The sequence below is a fragment of the Emydura macquarii genome, unplaced genomic scaffold, assembly GCF_026122565.2.
Source record: "Emydura macquarii macquarii isolate MOO-44397 ecotype Brisbane River unplaced genomic scaffold, CSIRO-AGI_Emac_v2 contig_3451, whole genome shotgun sequence".
In the NCBI taxonomy this organism is placed as follows: domain Eukaryota; kingdom Metazoa; phylum Chordata; order Testudines; family Chelidae; genus Emydura; species Emydura macquarii.
In genome coordinates this window covers 8,056,767-8,077,613 of record NW_027133588.1, presented here as the reverse complement: position 1 = coordinate 8,077,613, position 20,847 = coordinate 8,056,767, and the positions used below count along the sequence as shown (strand labels likewise).

The window sequence follows — 20,847 nt, the reverse complement described above, 5'->3', positions numbered from 1 at the left end:
AATGGCAAAACTAATATGTGCTGATATGGCAGAATGGATAATGTAACTGACAATAAAGCAGAGTGCTCCAGCAGTCTGGACTAATGGGTTTTCTTCTCTCTCTCCATCTGTTGGATAGAGCTGCCAGAAAAACGCAGGAATTTAGACACAACATAAGTCCATCTATTGTACTTTCTTCTGCTTTCTGCTTAGCTTTATTCCTGTTCCGTGCAGATGTGATACTATCTTCAAATAGATGTGGATTTGGGGCCTAGCTGCACAGCAGCCACATTACTTGCACTGTGACCATCACACAGGCTTCACAAGGGACATTTTCACTTTTAAAGGGCAAAGCCTATAAATTAGAAGGGATTGAAGTTGCCTTGGACCCCTTTATGCACTTTCAACTCTATTCTCTCACAAACTAGATTTTCCTGGGCTATTATTATCTGAGTTCCTTCTGTTCTTGTATAAAAGAGCATAGACTTATAGATGGAAACTTCTAATGTACTGCTCTGGAGTACAGCTAGTTTATCTAGGGCTAAAATGGTCGAGGACTCCAGATTAGGAAAATGTGTCTTGATCTGCATCTTGTCATAGCGAACAATAAGCTATCTTCCATTCTGGGCTTTTGCAACTTTACTTGACGCTTGATAGCTTTTTGAGAGACTTGTTAGACAGCTCCTTCCTGGACCAATCTCCCTGTGGCATTATTATGCTCTGGCATATGTCCACTTTTGCTCTGCAGCAAGATTTTTCATCAGATTTACCTTCAATCAGTTTTCCTGGATGGCTTTCCACAACCCATCTTTCTTGAGGCTACTGTTGGACTCTGCCTTGTGTTAGCAGAACTTTGTCTCATAGGGTAGCCGAAGTCTATATTTAGTAGTTGAAGGGTGGGAGGTTCTGACAGCATTCTGCCTAAGTGTTGCTCTTCTTGAAACCCTTCTATAGATTCAGTTTTTGTCAGGCTGATTACACATCCCACTCGTGGCCTTGATGTCTCATGTGTGATCCATCACTTTAGACCCTTAATTCCGACATAACTTTTCCCAAGTGAACCAAACTGTTTTGAAGGGGGTTATTTTTGTTCATAATTCTGGCTGATGACTTTTCAATTACTACTTTTTGTGAGGCCTGGAAGCAATCTTCTTTCATGCCACTCTCTTTGTAATGTTGAGGGTAATGCTATTTCCAATGTTGTTTTCTGTTCAAAAGCATTTTAAACAATATTTGTAATTTAGAAGAACAATTGTTAAGGAGAGGAAGATATTTAATTAGCTTTTAATAACAGTAGTACACTTGAAGTTTGTCTTTGAGTATTGGATTAAAAATAAACTTAGAATATAGGTTGAAACTTAAAATGGAGGGAATTCAAAGGACTGAAAATTAGCTTTCTAACTTTTGAGGAGAGAATCTACATCATATCTTTGGCCACTTTCATCCTACATGATGACCAATTTATTTTTAATTGGTTTTAACTTTGGTCTTCTTGTCAGCCTCAATTGCAGATGAAGTTGCCAATAGATTATGGAATGTGTTTATGCCCTATATTCTGTCCCTATTTTCCACGTGTTTTGACCAAGTAAGAGGCTGTCACTCACCTCTTCTTGAATTCATGAATTTACTACTTCCTTAGTTATGGACCTTGATCATAGAAGCCATCTGGTAAAGCAACTGTTTATTTTCCCTTTATTTGCCACTGCAAAATCTTGTGGTATCTATACTAGCCTCCTTGTTCATGCTTGGTACTCTACTATTTGTAAGTATAAAACAGCTTTGTATTTCTACTATATTACAATGCTTATGGTCACAATTAATTTTACATTTCATAACTGTTGTATTTTTCAGTATCTGGTAACAAGGAATGATGTTTCTATATGTAATTGGGCATTTTATCTGATGCTTGAAGAAATATCAGTAACATTACAAGCAGAAGGCAGTAAAATGCTGGGCCTGAAGTTTGACTTGGTCTTACAAACCAAATTCATTCATATCTGAATGAACAATTTAAGTTACTGCGGCTGTTAAATGTAAGGATGATTGTAATAGGGAGGCTCACAGAATGAGAAATCTGACAGTTATTGCCTCTGGGTTTCTCATCCCTGTTGGCATTGTGCTTTTAAGATATTAATGCAATCTCATTCAAACATGTATGAAATCCATTAGTCAGATACCTAACTAGTCTCTTAAATGAACATATCCTTCATGAACATCTGATTTGCATTCATTCAAGAGAAACACAGAAATGAATTAAGTGGGGGAGAAATGTTTTTTGGTTTTTTTTAATTGCAATGCATTATCACACTGGTTTATTCAAAGACCCTGCGTAGAGCAACACACAGTCTTCGAGTGAAGTAGGAAGCTAATCAGTTGGATTCTGAAATGTTTGCTTTCTGTCCTCCAACCGTGGAATGCAGTGAAAAGCTGCTTGCCTGACTTTGCTTGTATGTGGCATCCACAATAGCTCATTTCGGGTTAGCCTTGCTGCTGTTTCTTTCAATATTGGCACTTTGTTGGAATTTTTAATGGATTAATTAGTACTACAAAGATCACTGATTAATGCAGCCTGTTACAATACTGTAGCTTGTTCATCATAGCTGTCTTCCATGATAACTGGTTTCCTCATGCCCACAGATCTGTAAGAAGCCCTGCATCTACTTTATTCATATTACTTAGTAAAGTTCCCCTTACTCTCTGCATTTCACCCTCCCCTCCTTGTTTTTCTCCTTCAGTCATCCGAATATTTGATTGTAAGGCCTTTGGGATATGGATGTTGACTTTCATATCAGTTTTGAGGTCCCTAGTGCACCTGTCTTTAGATACAGAAGTATAAATCTGTGTTGGCCCATTGCCCAATTCTAAAAGTTTTTAAAAATGTACTTTGCATTTAACCAGAAACTAAGTTGATAATGCTACTGGTTACAGACAATTCGAAGAATGAAGAAAATTCAGCTTCCAGTACCCCGACCGGAACCTGAGCCAGTATCTGAAAATGAGGAGGATAGTTATGAAGAGGAAATGCACGAGTCAAGAAGTGCACGCAGTGGGCCAGGTGGCAGCAGAAGGCATGAGAAGAGCTGGGTAAGAGACCGAAGTGGAAGCAGAGAAAGAAGTTTATCGCCGAGATCAGATAGGAGATCTGTTGCTTCCAGTCAGCCTGCAAAACCTACCAAAGTAACACTGGTGAAATCCAGGAAAAATGAAGGTATGTTCTGCCATGCCCAGTGACTTTTTGCTATCTTCTTCATATTTTTCATTGTCATTTTATACCCAAATATTGAAGATTGAATGTTATGTTGCTAAGGGCTTGTTAGATTAGATTAGAGAGCTACCTACAGGTGCTCACAAAAGTTTATAAGTAATTGTCTGAAAATTAAAAATAGCTACTACTTCTAGTGCTAGGTCTTCTGCATGTTTTCTTGTACCAATGTAAGTGATTGATGAAGGGAACACACAAATTCCATTTGAACTGGAAATGTGAAGAAATAGTATAACGGCATGTCCAACTTCTGCTATTCACTAAAATTTTACAAATACATACTGAATAGTGTGTGTGTGTGATGAAATTTGTTAACATTGAATTAAGGTTAAGCATATCTACCATCTTTTTTGAAAGATGGCTATCGTATTTTAAAAAACACAGCAAAACAAAAGAAATAAACAACAATACTCAGCAGACACAGAATCATGGTTAATGTCATTTTCCATTTACCGTGTGGTTATTTTAAAAAAAAATCACACAACTGCTATATAATTGAGTACGATCTGAAACTTTTGGTGGTCATTCCCAAGATAAACCTCGGTATGTGATGGATGGAGAAAGTTGTCTCACAGTATCTTGTTCTGACTAGGGAGGTGCTATGAGATCAGTAATCTTTCTGTAAAGAGAGAAATTTTGGGAAGGAAGGAAGTGAGGGCATAAGGCTTTCACTTAAATATTCCACTTTCAGCAGCTTGACAGCTTTATTCGCTTTTTAAATATTTTGTGTAAACATTTGACAGTTTTGTTGCGGGAGTCAGAGTTGGAGGCAGCATCTTTGTTGCTGACAAACAGGTTGGTTGTTCTGATTATAGGGCCAGTCGAAAGAAGAATTTAGATAATAGAACAGTTGAGGAATACAGCACTCATGCAAATCTCTACCCTGGTAGCCATTGACTGCCAGACAATGTGAAAAAAGGGATTGGCATACCTTAATTACCAAGAAATAACTATTTCCTAATCACACAAGTAAGATTTTTCGCAGTCATTCAGAATCCAGGGAATTTCATAATTAGGCAATTGTACAATGTCTCCGTACTCTGACTTAGCAATACTATTTCACCATAACCCTTAATACACAACTGTATTAAAAACATTTGTGTTTTTACTGGGCTCCCTTTCTGATTTGAATGTAAATCTGGAAAGCAGCTTTGTAAATCCATAAATGTTTCTTCTTAAAATTGTGATTTCATATTTGATTTATTTTTTTATTCTAAATAGAGTATGGTCTGCGCTTGGCCAGTCACATATTTGTGAAAGAAATATCTCAAGATAGTTTGGCAGCAAGAGATGGCAATATTCAAGAAGGTGATGTTGTATTGAAGGTACAGTAAATGACTATCTTTACTTAGCAAAGGAAATGGTACATTGATTTTACTAGAAGTAACTGTCTCACAGCTGCATGTTTCTGTCAATAGAAGAAATGTCAAACTTCATACTTTTTGCGTTCTGGTTCTTGAGGGTGGAAGGTTGAATTTGATTCTGCAACCTTTACTCATTCAAGTAGTCCTTATTCACATGAGTAGTCTTGTATTAATTTTGATGGATTATATGGGCCCAAAGTGTCAAAGGTGCTAATATGCTGTCAATGTCCAACACAGTCTTAAACAAGATTTTGTGTTTAGTATACAGAAATCTCAGCCTGCTTAATGTCATGGCAAACATGGCATTATATTTTTAACTTTTATTAAAAATACAGAATTAAAGGAAAAACACGTTAAAGCATTTGAAATATAAAGTATTAAATAAGGCTTTCATTTTAACAACATCTCTTGTTCCCTTTCCCTTTAGCTGGAGAGAGTTTTTAGAAGGTAAACTTGTTTTGACAATAGAAAAGGTGGTAACTATCCTTTTTTAGGGAAAAAAGAGAAAAAGTTAGCTGAGATGGACTGGAGCTATTGCAGATGTTGTTAAAGTCCAGTCCCATTTCTTAGAAGACAAAATAAGACAAAAGCACACAAAAGGGGAAAGAAAGACACCAAAGATGGAAAATTCAGCTGCTGGGGTTTACTTGCAATTTCAGCTTCCTTGCTGCAGAAACACAGGCGTGTCATACATTCCTCTGAGACCACATTCCTCAGGTCCCTCTGAGACCTGGCAAACTTGTACCGGCATTGGGCTGTTAGGGTATTGCATTTAGTTGCCTCTTTGGTCATGGGCTCACAGCAGTGTTGCATAGCATATGGTCTTGGTCTGCTAAGCCATGCTCTTATTAGACAGAAGGCAAAGAGAGAAGATAAAGAGAAGAAATAAGATGGGGAAAGAAAAGGACATGTGAGTGGGACAGTCTCATAGCCTATGTGGGGTTGGGATTTACCTAGAGCCAGTGGAGATAATGATGTCATCTGGGTTACTCTACTGTCCTGATCCTGAGAGATGTCCTTACCAGACAGGTCCAAGAAAGACCTAATGGTGTTATGGTAAATCCCCTGTGGTTCCAGGAACTAGTGGGCGTGGCAGCCATGATGGTAAAGCTCATTCGTTTCCTGTTCTCCTGTGTTAATCACGGTTGTTGGCAGGCAGCTTTTTAATTACCCCAAAGTGTTTTCTTTTAAGGAGCCCCCAAAAAGGAAGAGATTAAGGAATAGACCACCCCGTCATTCCATTTTTAAAACACGGTTGAAGACCAGTTAACAGAATTTTATTTACTAATTTTGAAGGGGTAATTTTGACCAATTAAGAGTTAAAATTATTTAACATAGGGAGGGGAGAACTCGTTTGTTTGTTTGCTTCAAACAAGTTAGCTAATAGAGCTACATTGTTTTGTTTTCTATTCAGTTCCTGTCTCTAGTCCCTTTGCTGTATTACAGATAAATGGCACAGTCACAGAAAATATGTCACTGACAGATGCAAAAACGCTAATAGAAAGGTCAAAAGGCAAGTTGAAGATGGTGGTTCAACGAGATGAGCGAGCGACTCTTTTGAATGTCCCTGATCTTTCTGACAGTGTTCACTCTGCTAATGCTTCAGAAAGAGACGGTTAGTATAAACTGTTTGCCAAGGTAATAATGTATTGCTTATTTATCTGGATCATGGAGATGTGAAACCCTAGTGTAGAAAGAAGTTGGAGGATGAAGGAGAATAAAAGAAGAGGGTTAGATATCTGAGCGGATAAATTTTGTTCAAACACCATTGGAATTCACATCTTCAAGAGTATGGAAAAAGACTATCCGAATAAAAGCAGTTGGAAGAAAAGGAATGTTAGCTTTAGGTGATTTTATTTTGAAGTCAGTGCAGAAGATCTGACATACTTCATATGTATTTTCTGCAAAACTTACTTTCATTTTGGGCAGGTCGCATCATCATTTTAATTACAATCATTTCATGAAAAACAACTTTTATTTAACAGACATTTCAGAAATTCAGTCGTTGGCATCAGATCATTCCAACCGATCACATGACAGGCCCCGCCGCAGTCGTTCACGATCTCCTGACCAGAGGTCAGAGCCTTCAGACCATTCCAGACATTCTCCACAGCAGCCCAGCAACGGCAGGTGATGGCAGCATTATATTATTTTTAATTAAATTAACGTGACATTAAGTACTAGGATTGTTTTTTTTGTTTGTTTTTTGATTTTTGTTTTTTTACAGCATTACAAATGTGGCACACAGTTCCACAGTATTGTGGGAATGGTAGCATGATACAGTACTGAAATTATGTATCTAGAGATGGCCTGAATTAAACTCTTGATTCAGACATCTTTGAACTTCAGGGAAATTTGGACCTGGACCTAAATTTTATGGCTTGGACTCTTCTCTATTTTATCCTGTCCTATAAGGAAATTATCAAAATTAAATGGTATTCCTTTTATGTGGCTTACTCAATTTGACATTAGAGACGTAGATTACTGAAGTATATAAATGATCTCACTATCTCAGTTTCCAAGAGTTAGGTGTGGATTGTGATAGCTGAATAGTGCAAGTCCCACTGATGATTCATTCTGAGTGAAGTTATTGCAGTGTGGTGGTTTTTTACCTAACAGCTTTGTTTTCATTCTTTGACACAGGCAGAATTTGTTTTCAAACATATTTCAAAAAAGTTTTTAACTCTGTTTGGAAAAAGAAGTAGTTCAAATATTTAATCAAAAATATTAGTGCTTGATGGTAAGAAAACGATACCGGCTAAAAGTGGGGCATAGTGTATCTGTTCGTGTTCAAACCTGGGCAAGGCCATGTTATATGGATTCAGAATTGGATAATTTAGTATTGGTTTAGATTCTTATCCCTTCCAATAGATGGAATTCAGTTTTAGAGAATACCAACATAAATCTGTCCATTTCACTTTTGCACAGTGTATCCATTAAATACTGACATTCCAATTTATGGTATTTCTGTTTATAATGTTTAAGTTTATTTGGTGTGGTTTAATGATTAGAGACCTTGAACTTCATTTTATATCCCTTTGCTTACTCATAAATATAGCATAAAAGCACTTCACTTTTCATCTTCACAGGGAAGATCTACAGGTATTTTACAGCAGATCTTCTTCTGTTTTGCCCCTTGCTTGGAGGCAGAACCAGACTTGTCAGTCAGGAGAGGATTGACGTGACCACACTCCTGAGGACCCTATCAATTGTATTCTGCCTCCAGCTGCTGTTGGCAAGCTTAATCAAAATGTCTGCTCAGCGCAATTAGAAATATTTCAAAATCTTAAATTAAATTTGGCTGTTCGGGTGGGTTGGGCTGTGTTAGCTACAGTAAGCCCTGAAGGCGATTTTTCTCCCACATTTCCTCCTATCTGTTCCAGAGACTAATGGGTGCAGTTATGTCCCAAGTGGCTGCTGCAATGGTGAAAAAAGTGCAAACAGAGAGGCCAGCTTTGAGGGGTACTTAGATGGGATCCTGTTTTGTTTTCTGCAGTGACCATGTCACCCCATCTTTCATTTTCTCCCTGGCCTAGAAGAATTTTCTCCATCGACATCTGAGACACCATTGGGGGATCTGAGAAGAAATAAGGAGGACAGATGATTGTCCCTCCTCTCTCTCTCTGGGACTGATCCATTTCCGCACACTAGATGCCATGCATGTGATTGCTCTGGTAGATCAGAAAGAGGAGCACTCCTAGGCAGAAGAAACCTGCTACCACATCAGTGGGGACAGGATGCTAAGATGGGCTCAGACTGAGGCTAACTTCTAACATTGTCTACTTGGAACTCCCACCAAAAACGTAGTGAGAGCTATGATAACTCAGATGACATCCAGGCAGTCTGTAAGGGGCCCTAAGGTCCACAGTTTTTTCCTCACCCTTCCAGGGGTCAGGATCACTGTGTTTACTGGCTGACTTTCCAGTAGTCTGAGTTCTCCATACCATAGTTTCTCAACCTGTGGTACGTGAGACACAGGCAGGGGGTACCTGGGGAAAAACAGAGTGAAGGGGAGGTGCCCCCAGCTTCTGGGGGAGGCGGGCAGCAGCTGCCTGCAACTTGCCCAGGTGGCAGCCTTCCTCCCTGGTGCAACGCCCAGTGCCCAGAAAACTTCACCTAGAGCAGTGAAATTGACAGCTATGACAGCCCCAGGTTTTACCAGTTACCCTTTTTTCCTGTCTCTCTCGCCTTCCTTCCCTGTCTCTCTCCCACCCCTTCCTCCTCGCGAATCTATGGCAAAAATTTTGCCTTGTCGCTTTGTTCCCCAGAATTGGCATGCCACTGAAAGCTTCCTAGCTTTGGCCAACTTCACCTCTAGCCCAGGTACATACTTGAGTTGTGCATCCCTGGTGTAAAGGTGGTAACCCTACCCACACTAGATCTGACATCTGTCATATCACGGCCTTATATACGCAGCCCTTCTTCCAACATATAGCTCACATTAGTCTGTAAACATAAAATCCTGTGGAAAATTGAGCGTTCGGGTACTTATTAAAATTTTAATAAGTTAGGGGGTACTTGCTACTTTAAAGGTTGAGAAACACTGCACCAAACACCTGCTTCAGGGTTCCCATTCTCACCTCCTACTCAATGGTTGTCATTAGGTCTTAAGTACCGGACTCCGCCTCCCCCATTGTTTTCAATGCACTTGGATACCTATAAGATACCTCTGTGTTACCTATTTTCTGTATTACTGCATCCGAAGAAGACAGCTGAAGTCTCTCGAAAGCTTATGCCTGCAAATATTAAATGTGTTAGTCTTTAAAGTGCCACAGAACTCTCGTTTGTTTTAATTTTCTTTGTCACTTTAAGCATGAAATTTGTTTAAAAAGTAAAAGCAGTCCATTGATGGAACTAACAAGAAGCTGACTTTGTTTTGTGATTGAAGGTTATTTAAAAATTCTGCTGTGTTAAGCATACTTAACAACAACAGAAACCTCTCCCTGACACAGCACAGATGTTTGAAGAAAAAGCAGTACTGTCAGAACACATACAAAGCAAAATAACAAACACCTTCAACTCATGGGAAATACAGCTGTGCTTTTTAACAGCATTTTATCACCTAAAAACAATATCATAGGAAGTGATTTGGTGCTATCTTCTTGCAAAATGAAATACAAAGTGCTTAATATCAGATTTAAAAAATCCAAATCCTAGTGCCTTAGGATTCCAGCCATATTTTGTTTCCTGTCATTTAAAGTGATCCTCTTTTTCCTACTTAGGCTTCAGTTGCTTTCTTCTGATGTACTTCAGGGTGGATCTTCTGGGGATTTTGTAATTGATATTAGAGTACTGGATACTGAGTACCTTACTAAGAATGAGAATTTTACAGTGTCTTTCTTTGCTGTTCTGAAGAGTGAAAGTTCCCTGTTACCTGGGAGAATTACTCCAAGTATGAAGACATAGACATGGCTTACACTACAAAGCTTTGCTGGCATATCTGTCAGCTAGGGCGGGCGGGGATAACTCTCACACCTGAGTCGACAGCTTTGCCAGCAAAACCTCTAGTGTAAGATGCAACTTTGGTATAGCTACTGTCATTTGGGGAGGTGGTGTAGCAATGCCAGCAGAAGAAGTCCTATGCTGACTAAGGTTCTGTAGTGTAGACAAGTCCATAATCTTGAAATTTGCTGGATGGTTAAATATAGTGAAGCTCTTACGCATTGACTTTGCTAGATTTCAGAGCTATATTTCTAGAAGCAATGGATTACAAAAACTTTTTAGTGTAAAATGGAACTGGGCTCTGGGGACCTCATCTACTTTAGGGTTTCCACTATTCCTGTTCACTGTCTGGATGCCTAGCAATGTATAGAAACTAAAGGGGGAGAAATATAGATTTGTCAAGATCTGTACTGAAAAGAATATTAGCATTTTTTCTGAAAATAATTTAGGGATCATTGCAATAACCAACTATGTGAGAGCTCCCACTGCAGTTCGGTGGCAAGTGGGGTTAACACAATCCTTGAATGTATAAAAGTGGATCATACAATTGGAGAATAGAGGTGATATATTCCTTTTTGTATATGGCATTGTTTAGATCACTATTGGAATTGTGTCCAGTTCTGTTGTCCATACTTTTAAAAGAATGTTAGCTCTTCCTCTGAACTCTGCAGTTTTTCTGAGAGAGAGACTTTTTCTGTAAAACATGCCTTATAATGAAAGACTTGATGAGGTCATGCTGTTTAGCTTATCAAAGAAAAGATTGAGGTGACTTGATCATAGTCTAAATACTTACCTAGAAAAGTGATCCAATTTTAAGAGCTCTGAAGGAGTCTTTAATCTAACAGACCAAAATAAGAACAAGATCCAGTGATTTGAAGTTGAAGTCAGAAAAATACCCACGGGAAGTGAAACTCTAGCTTTTTAATGGTGAGGATAATTAACCACACAGGAACATTTTACCAAGGTGTGGAAAATTTGCCATAATCTGGCATTTTTAAGTTAAGACTTGGATGCCTTTCTAAAAGGTATGCTCTAGTTCAGCAATAATTTTTTGGGCTACCAACATAAATTTACTTGATGAAATTCTATGACCTATATAATCAGCTCAGACTAGATTATGATAATTGTCCCTTCTGGCTGTAAATCTATGAATTAAGTGCAAACTTTTATTTTTTTAAATTACTGTATTTTTGAATGGATAATTTCAACAATATGAAAAGATTTAGGTGTGTTCAATTCAAGAGTATTTATCCATCTCTGGTAATTTTAAGTATGAGATTGAAGGCAAAGCTGCAACCACCAGAAAAGTGGTGATATCCCAACATATACTACTCAACCTGTTAGGATTCTAAAATGACCCTTTCTAAACATTATGAAATTAATCATAATGAAACTTTGAAAAGGTTGGTTGGTAATCCTTGCAACACCACATCAGGGTTTAAAAGTACATGACAAATAAATGTATATTTCCACATGCGATTTCCACATGTTGTTTTTCTTTTGATTTCCTTATTTAGGATCTACTCCTCCAAATAACTCACTCCTAGGCACAGTGCTTCTATCGTGACATTGAGCTCCATGGGACTACTTCCAGTAACGTTTGCAGGATTGACCCATTAGATTGTTTTCGACCTCTACCTTTCCCCATCTCCTTATCATGCCACCTTAAGGTTTTTGTTTCCCTCTACTTCTCTCTATGATTTCATGTGGCTGTATAAAATCTAAATCTCTAGTCGGTTCTCATCACCAGGACAAAGAAATTTGGAAGTGAGAGGGGGAATGTGGCCAGAGGGGCAAGTGAAACACCACTTACTACTATGTTAAAATACAGTTTTAGATTTTGTTTGAAATAAAACTTCGAAAATAAAATGAAGAAAATGTGTTTTTAAAAAGTAATAATGAGAATTTTGTAATTTCATAAGCAGGTAATTGGGCGTGATTCACCCAATGATTTCATTACATATTTATGCTAATGTATTTGCGTGATTTCATTACATATTTATGCTAGTGTAACTTCATTGAGATGATTAGAGTTACACTGGTAAAATTGGACTAACACAAGAGAATCAGGCCCAGTATCTTTTAATGAATCTATTTTGGTTATTCCATGTTTGCTGTAGAAAACTCCCCACTCATTTTAAATGGACTCTGACTTTAAATCTGCTCATTGTAGTTGCTCTACCATAGTTTGTTTCTGGTTTGACTCTTATAGGGCAAATCTTCCCGATAAAATGCATGGCCTTGTCTATGCTAGGAAATTGGTCAGTATAACTTAGTCACTCAGGTGTGAAAAATCCACACCCCCTGAGTAGTGCATTTAAACGGACCTAACCCCGGTGCTGACAACACTAGCTCGACCGGAGAAATCTTCCATTGACCTAGATGCTGCTTCTTGAGGAAGGAGGGTACCTATGCTGATGGGAGAAGCCATCCTGTCAGCATAGGCAGTGTCTTCACTGAAGCACTATGGCGGCACAGCTGTGCAGCTGCAGCATTTTAAGTGTAGATCTGCCCTAAGAGAAGGGCAAAAAGAGAGTGTGAAAGTTTTCGGCTACGTTGATATTCTGTCTTTCTCAGTGCTTGGGCTATAATGTGCACCAGTATTCAAATTGCATGACTGTCAGATACCTGGATCCTAAAATAAAAAAGCTAATTTTGTATTACAAGACTATAATTCCATTGAGGGGTTGATATTATAAAAGATAACACATATTAGCCCCCTTCATGGATTTATAGCTCTGTGATTTGAAATGTGCTTTTAAGGAAACTTTAATTATGTATTTTAATTTTGACAGTGGTGTCCATGTGATGGCAAGTGAGCTTGAGTGACTTTGTCTGAAGTCTTAACAATGGCTGCTCTTCAAAATGTTTGAGTTGTAGATGCCATGAAGCAACTTTGATTTTTGACCATTGATTGTGAACATCATAAACACATAATTTGTAGGTTTTGCTGTGACATCTTTCAGATACTTTTTTTCTGTACATGGTGTCTTAATGTTTCTGTCCTTCTCTAGCGTAGAGAGTACATGACAGTGAACATGTAAACATGTCTTTTCATTAGAGATTGACTGCCCAAGTGAAGGATGACAGAGTGAAGTGAAGCCCCTAAGTAGTACTGCAAAGTCATTTATAATACGTATATATGAGATGGGCTTTACATAATGGTTTATTTGTTTTACCAGAGAGATAGTGTATAGAGTATAAACTTCATGTTCTTCTGTTACTAATATGGCTGTATAATAATGCTTAGGTATAATATGTAAAATACTGTATAGTAAGAAACTTGAATAACATATTTTTGTGAGTTTAGGATAACAACGTACCTGCAGTCAGCTGCAAAGCTCAAATGAAACCTTCATTAAAATCAGATTTCTGAGGGGGCTGTGTACACATGCTAATTTGCAGGAGCTGGGAAATAAATAACTTTTTTAGAATTCTGATAAAAGATCCAAGAATAAATAATTGCTTATTGCAGTGAGACTTGCCCATAGGAGCTGGAAGCCTGAGGCCCTTTCCCCATTTTTGAGGGAACAACTATTGAGATACATTATTTTTATCCATCCATGTGTGATGGTTGACATCCTCTGTTACGTATTCTGTAATTTAGAAGGTGTGATGAGACAGACAGATGTCTAGAATGAAAGCAAGCAGACAGATTCATGAGAATCACTGTATAAAGAGTTAGCTTGTACATAAATGGACTAATATTTTATTTATAACACAAGGAAAAATCAAAAGGGAAGTAGGGGGGAAAATTTCCTTTTTGAAACTTTTTTATTCCGGGCAGACTCAACTTTTAAAAATCTTTATTAAATATTTTAGCTGCACTAATTAAAAATAGCAAATACACTTATGCAAGAATACCAGTAAAGGATATAAACACAGAAGAATGTGAAAATACAAAGTCCTTAAGTTGCATGTAGAAGAGGCCGAAGGTCTAAATTAACTAATATAAAATGTCAGAAATAGAAATATTGCAAGAAGAAAGCCAGTTTGGGAGAGTGATTGTATGCAAAATGCTGTACAAAATAAAGTTGTATTGTAGAATATCATTAACTAGTATTCAGTGTCCAAAAATATGAAAAATTTGTTTTGGGCCACATTTATCGTGGGATTTATTTTAATTTCTTAGTTTTCTCAGCTTTTAAAAAAGTTTCCTTGTTAGACATGCCTTCAAATATACCCATATATTAATGGAAACTGGCGTTTTACTTCCAGAGAATGCAGATTCAAATCTTAGCATAGTTGAGAAGTGAAAAGACAGTCATTTGTCCACATCCTAAACAACTGTCCAGTGAGACATGTATGCTGGAAATCTAGAAATGGAGTAGCAAAGGCTTTACAGAAAAAGTTAATGTGTTACTTATGCAACGCAAGGTGGGAAAACTTGCAGTGCCTGCCCCCAGTCCTTGCTCAAGCCAGTGTTGTTAGTTTCACTTTCATGAGTACCAAATTACTACCAAGGGGAAAAAAAGTTATTCACATTGTTCAAAATGAATAGTTTATATCATTATGAGAAAAGGGGAGTCAGATAAGCATTCAAAGAATTATTTTCTAGAAAGAGATCTGTGTAAATTGAAGTTCAAAGACCAAAATTTTCAAACTTGGATGCCTAAAGTACAGTTACTTTAGTTGTTTTATTATCTAAGAATAATTGGCCAGACTTCCAAAGGTGAAGAGCATCTGTATCTCCCATTGGTTGCAGTGGGATTTGTGGGTTATCAGCACTTTTGAAAATCAAGTTTTTAGTTAAGTGCCTAATTTTGAGGCACTCAAGTTTGAAAATTTTGGCATAAGCAGGCACTACATCAAATTTTAATAGCTTATACTGAGTAATAACACATCAGTGAATGGTGTAAACCTTGCTACTTAGTATTGCCAGAGAAAGTACTTTGCACCAATGTTTATAAATTCAGTGGTTTTGTCTTTCAGTACAGTCTTCGTTCCAGTAGAGTCTCTAACTTAAAAAAAAGTCTTGTTTCTCGTAATTATAATTAATACACAGCTTTGAAGTAATTTTAGTATTACTAAAATAATGCTGCTGTACATAATGTGCTTCAGGGGATATGATTTTTTTTAAATGGATGCAAATACAAGTCACTGCGTAATAGCTCCATCTAGCTGCTAGAAACAGCAGCAATTTGAGAAAGGTGGTATCTTTCACCATGGATGTGTAGATAAAAACCCAAAAGGAGCATGGTCTGATCGTATTGTGCTATCTTGTACAGTATACTTCACCAAGGACTCCTTCTACCCAAGGTCTCTCCTAGTGGCTGTTCAGGAAAAAGTAACAGTCAAATGCAGTCTCCTCTAGCACCTTTCAAATCTATCATCCCTTTAGAACACGCATTGCGTTTGTATTGACACACAAGCTGATAGTAAGGATCTTCTGCTAACAATTTTATTTTTGTATGCATCTGTATTGAACACTTCTGCAGGGTTTGACTATTTTGTGTACTAATGTCTTTTATAATGAATATGTTTTGGAATTTTGGTTTGTTTTTAGTATCACAATTTATTGATGGATTAAGCTATTCATTGATGCTGATTATGGTTAGCCATAGTACATAGAAAGTATCCAAATTTTATAAATGCCAGGAATTCTGACCTGAAGGATATTTAGGAGTAGTTGTAAGATGGTGGCATACTCCTCTTAAGCCTATATAGATTTTGAATCTTGTTTGTGCCTGAGGTTCTATTCATGTATACAGGTTGAGTTTTTTTTATTGCCACTTTGCTAAAGTACCTGGTCCTCTAGCTCAAACAATGGAGGCGCTCATGCTTTTAGATATAGAGGTCCCAGGTTCACTCCTCAGAGACTATCTAGCAAAGGGTGCTGTTGCACTTGCATGATATTCTCTTTAGATGTTGAATGCTGTAAGCATATGCAGAGACATTCTGGAGCAAAAAACATGAGGCCAGTCTTGTTCTCAATGAAAAAACATGCAGAAGAGAGCTGGTGTGGGAGGCGGGCACTCACTTTTTCCCCCATTGCACCAATCTGAAGTGGAGACGATTTGGAGGAGCTGTGGATTTTGAAGGTTCCTCCCTCTCCCAACCTCAAGGGATCTAGAGGGAAGGGAACCTCTGCTCATCTCCTTCCCCTGTTGCAGGCTGCCATTGGCTGAGTCCCTGCTGAGTCAGCAACCACAGGAAGAGTCCAAAGGGTCGTGGTAAATCCTGAATTTATTACCAGAAATCCCTGGACTCCACAGGGAAAAGTGTGTCAGAAAGTAGCAGATCACCTGCTCCCATATCCATTCCTGCTTCAGAACTTAAAGATTCAGTGGAAGAGTATCCACACAAGGCGTGGGAAGGACATGGAGCAGTGAAAAGAGCATTCTGTTCTACCTTGCCCTCCCTTTTTCAGGGATCTACATGTATAGAGCTTCCTCTATGCAAATTATTTGGGGATGAATTCGGTAGTAAATCTGTTTGACCTGAAATGCAGAAATCATGGTTTTACAATAATACTGTGGTGTAGTATGGAAAATCAACTAAATGCCCTATGTTTTATTTTTCTGATATATATAGTCTCCGGAGCAGAGATGAGAGAATATCAAAACCAGGAGCTATTTCTACACCTGTAAAGAATGCAGATGATATCCCTGTTTCTAAAACCGTAGATGAGGCTGTAGTTGAAAGAAGTGAAAAACAGACTCCACCTCTGCCAGGTAAATACGGTAAAACACTACGTTATGCCTGCTGCCTATAATGGATATCCAGTAGGAACTTGCACCGCTTCATATCTGCAGGATAACTTTTCTCAAGATGTTAAAATATACAACTGCATAAATACTAAGAATATGCAAATTCAAAGGGCACAGCTCTGCCCCAGTTTCCCTTGGTGAAGCCAGTTTAAGTAATGGCAGAAGTGGGCCCAAAGTTTTTATCATTTTTCTGAATATGCAAGATTCCCTGTGAGCATAGTTCATCTTGTGGTATTTGTGGTTTTCAATTCTGGAAGGTCACACCAATGTGCTTTCCACTGTGGGATTGAAAACTGTGTTGGTTACAGCTGTGTTTGAACATGGCTGTTGGTAAGAGGATTCTGTCATGTTTTCCAAGACTGGGGTAAGATGGAGAGCTTTTTTCCCTGAGAACCATGCTGTAGCTTTGCTATATTAACCTATTTAAACTTAGATGTAACTAATGCAGTTTTGAGCTCAGTGTTTTTTTATTATTTGTATTATCACAGCGCTTAGGGCCCTTGTCATGCACCACGACCCCACTGTGCCATGCACTGTACAGACACAGAACAAAAAGGCAGTCTGTGCCCCAGATAGATTACAATCTGAAGTATAAAACAAGAGACAACAGATACAGATTGGGGACTTAGAGGAAAGAATGATGTATTACTGGTCTACATGATAGATAGTGGTCTCAGTGCACCAGGGCCTAAGGAGAATTTTAACAAGGGATATGAAGGAAGATAATGAGGTAGCTTTGTTGATATTTGCAGGCGCTCCTCCCAAATGTGAGGGGCCATCTGGGAGAAAACAAAGGTGCTTTTCTGAAAATATAACAAATGGATGATGGAGGCTGTCACTGTGTTCAATTGGAGGCCATCTTGACAGTGAATGAGGTGATAGGTAGGGTGGGGATAGGCTGTGATGGGCCTTGAAAGTGAGGACAAGTAACTTAAATTTGATTCAATAGAGAAGGAGGAACCAATGTAGGGCTTCAGAGACAGTGGGTGACGCGGTCAAAGTCATGAGGTAGAAAAATGACTTTTGCAGCAGCATTCTGAATGCATACAAGCAAGGCAAGATTGCATTTGTGAAGGCCAGAGAAAAGGAAGTTGCAGTAATTGTTTAGAGCCTAGATGATTAGGAAACGCCATGTTTGAGGATGTGATGCAGAAAGAATTGGCAAGATTTAGACACAAACTGGATGTGAGTACCTATACGGAAGTCCTAGTTGTCCATGTCGGAGACAGGCAGTGATTTTAGTTTAGTGTGGTAAAGTTGGGCCAGATGGCTACAAAAGGGTATACCAGGGCCAGTATGTGAGCCCTGGAATGCTAAAGGCCCTTTTCCCTGCAGGCAGAGGAGAGGTTACTGCAGGTCAATTAGAGACACCTGGACCCAATTAGGGGCTACTCCAGGTGTACTTAAACCCTGCCTTCCCTAAAGGGCAGGGGGGAAACAAAGGAGAAGGAGAGAAAGGAGCTGCCAGCAGGTTTTGGCAGCTGGAGGAGAGACTCCCCCGGACTAGGAGACAGTGCTTCTCTGCGGCCGGAGAAGCAAAGAAGGAAAGACCCTTGGCCCCAGCTTGCAGGAAGGACTAGTGCTTCTTCAATCCTCCAGGGCTTTACCACCACCTCTACATCCCTGAGAAGGAGCCATGGCAAGGTACCTCCCTGGGCCCTAGGTCATATACACAGACTGGGACTACCCTCCCCCGTGGGGTTGAAGGACACTCCACCGGCCTGAAATAAGGCCTGCACCAAACACTCCGCGTGAAAGGTGCTGAAGGGAAGAGACAAAAGACTTGTCCAGGTTGGGACAGAGTTACCTCAGGCCCCACTGCCAAAGGAGACTGCTGCCAATAGACTAGACCAGGGGGGTTGCTATACCACATTAGATGGAAGGAGATAGACCTGGAGTAGAGAGATCTGAGAGTTGTCATCATAGACTGTGGTTGAATTTGGATTTTTGTGGATGAAATTACCCAGAGATGATGTGTAGAGGGACCAAAGAAAGGGACCACAGACATCCCTGTAGAATACCCACAGAAAGCTGAAGGAAGGATGAGGAGGTTCATCCAAAGGAGATGCTGAAGGAGTCATTGGAGATTGAGGAGAGTTGAAGACAGAGCGGAGACAACCAAGGGAGGACAAGAATTTGAGGAGGAGGAGCATGGTCAACTGCGTTTAAGATGGCCGACTGGTCAAGAAGATGAGAATGGAGTACTGGTTCTGAGATTTGACTAGGGCGAGGTCATTAGAGACTTTAGAAAGAGCAGTTTTAGTGGAGTGAAAGGGGCAGGAGTTGTATTGGAGAGCATCTAGGATGGAGTTGGAGGAAGGGATGGGTAGTGGATTTTGCAAGCATGAGCTAAACTGTACTGATTCTACATCTTTAAAGAATTTGTAGCATGGCAAGTTGGGTTTTGTTTTTGTTTTTGTTTTTTTCCCTTAATAGAGCCAAAGCCAGTGTATGCTCAAGCAGGACAACCAGATGTGGATTTACCAGTCAGTCCATCTGACGGTCCTTTACCCAATTCGACTCATGAAGATGGAGTGCTTCGGTAATGTCACTCAACATTCTTTATTTGACCCTGGTCCCACAGTCCTTGAGCAGACCAACCTTTCGTTTAAGTCAACGAGCATTACGTTTGCATGGAGACATGTAGGGCTTTGTCTTAATATACATTTCTAATCTGTTTAAGTGTTAGGGGTGGGGGAATTTAGGCTCATCTGTGAGCTTTGGGTGCTTTGTCAACAGTTATATTACATATTTTGTAATTTTTGAAACTTACTAATCACTTTATAGGTATTATTCTAATAACATGTTTTGGTTCTTGTTCCGTCTCTCCTAACACTACTTTTCTTCTCTTTTAAGCTAAAACAGTCTTGCATTCAGGAGAACCCAATAATAAGTTACCATGTTGTGTGCTATGTGTTCGCCCCCTTCCCCCGCCCCCCTCCAAGGGAAGGTTGACTGTATTTAAAAAAAAAAAAAAAAAAACCAACAAATTTTCAAGTATTCCATTTTAAAATATGATTTATATAAATTAATTTATTTAAAGTGAACAACAAAATCTCCTAAGCAAGTGAATGTTAATTCATTAATTTCAGAAGCTCAGCTGATAAGAATATCATGCTATTATAGTTAGTGTATTGCTGAAAGAAATGGTGTGGCTATGATGATGATAAACTACAATAATGAACAAATTCTCTGCTGACTTAACTTAACAGTTTCTAATCTATGACCGCATTTTCAACTATTGTGTCTGTTAATTGGAATTTTTCATAAACCTACAGGCCAAGCATGAAGCTGGTAAAATTCAAAAAAGGAGACAGCGTGGGCTTGCGGTTGGCTGGTGGCAATGATGTAGGCATATTTGTAGCTGGTGTTCTGGAGGACAGCCCTGCAGCGAAAGAAGGATTAGAAGAAGGAGATCAAATTCTCAGGGTAGGTCAAAATCTTTCATACAAAGAATGTGTTGTTCAGTAAGGCAACAGAATTTGGGTATTTTAGTGTAGACTGCTTATCTGTGCCTACTCTGAATAGGGTTAGATGATGGTGGTAAAAATTCCTGCAGCTTCCACTGGCCCTTTGAAATCTCTGCTACTTCTAGATCAGCCGTGATGGGTGACCGAGAAGTACGCAGTTTTTTTTTGTTGTTTTTTTGTTTTTTTTTAAACAGTTCAGTTTGTACTCTTCAGATACTGCATGTTTTTTGTTAAATAGCAATGGGGTATTTTTCACTTATTCTGAGAAATACATGTAAAAAGCCTCTTGAAGTTCATGCAGTTAAGTCATATACTTACCTGGATAAACAATTTTAACACTAATAAATAATGCTGTTTTTCACAATGTATATGAAATGTATTTATCACCGTGTACATGTTTTGTTACATTGTGTAGTAATTCAAAACTGTTATTGTATGGATACTAGGTAAATAATGTAGACTTCACAAATATCATCAGAGAGGAAGCTGTGCTTTTTCTGCTTGATCTCCCAAAAGGAGAGGAGGTGACAATTTTGGCACAGAAGAAAAAGGATGGTAAGTATTTTCCTCTAATAGAAGAACAGGAACTGCTTGGCAGATGTTTCTGAGGCCAGATTGAG

At 38.8% G+C, this 20,847-nt stretch overlaps 1 protein-coding gene across 10 annotated transcripts in view; it reads left to right on the top strand.

The window, feature by feature from the left end:
- TJP1 (tight junction protein 1) overlaps positions 1-20,847 on the top strand; it is a 137,450-nt gene that overhangs the window by 62,795 nt on the left and 53,808 nt on the right. For all 10 annotated transcript variants that reach the window (XM_067534670.1, XM_067534669.1, XM_067534668.1 and 7 more), the window contains exons 5-12: positions 2,908-3,187; positions 4,463-4,566; positions 6,052-6,220; positions 6,591-6,735; positions 16,582-16,721; positions 19,194-19,299; positions 20,036-20,186; positions 20,674-20,782. In XM_067534670.1, coding sequence (XP_067390771.1) covers positions 2,908-3,187; positions 4,463-4,566; positions 6,052-6,220; positions 6,591-6,735; positions 16,582-16,721; positions 19,194-19,299; positions 20,036-20,186; positions 20,674-20,782 — 1,204 coding nt within the window. The remainder of the gene's footprint in view (positions 1-2,907; positions 3,188-4,462; positions 4,567-6,051; positions 6,221-6,590; positions 6,736-16,581; positions 16,722-19,193; positions 19,300-20,035; positions 20,187-20,673; positions 20,783-20,847) is intronic.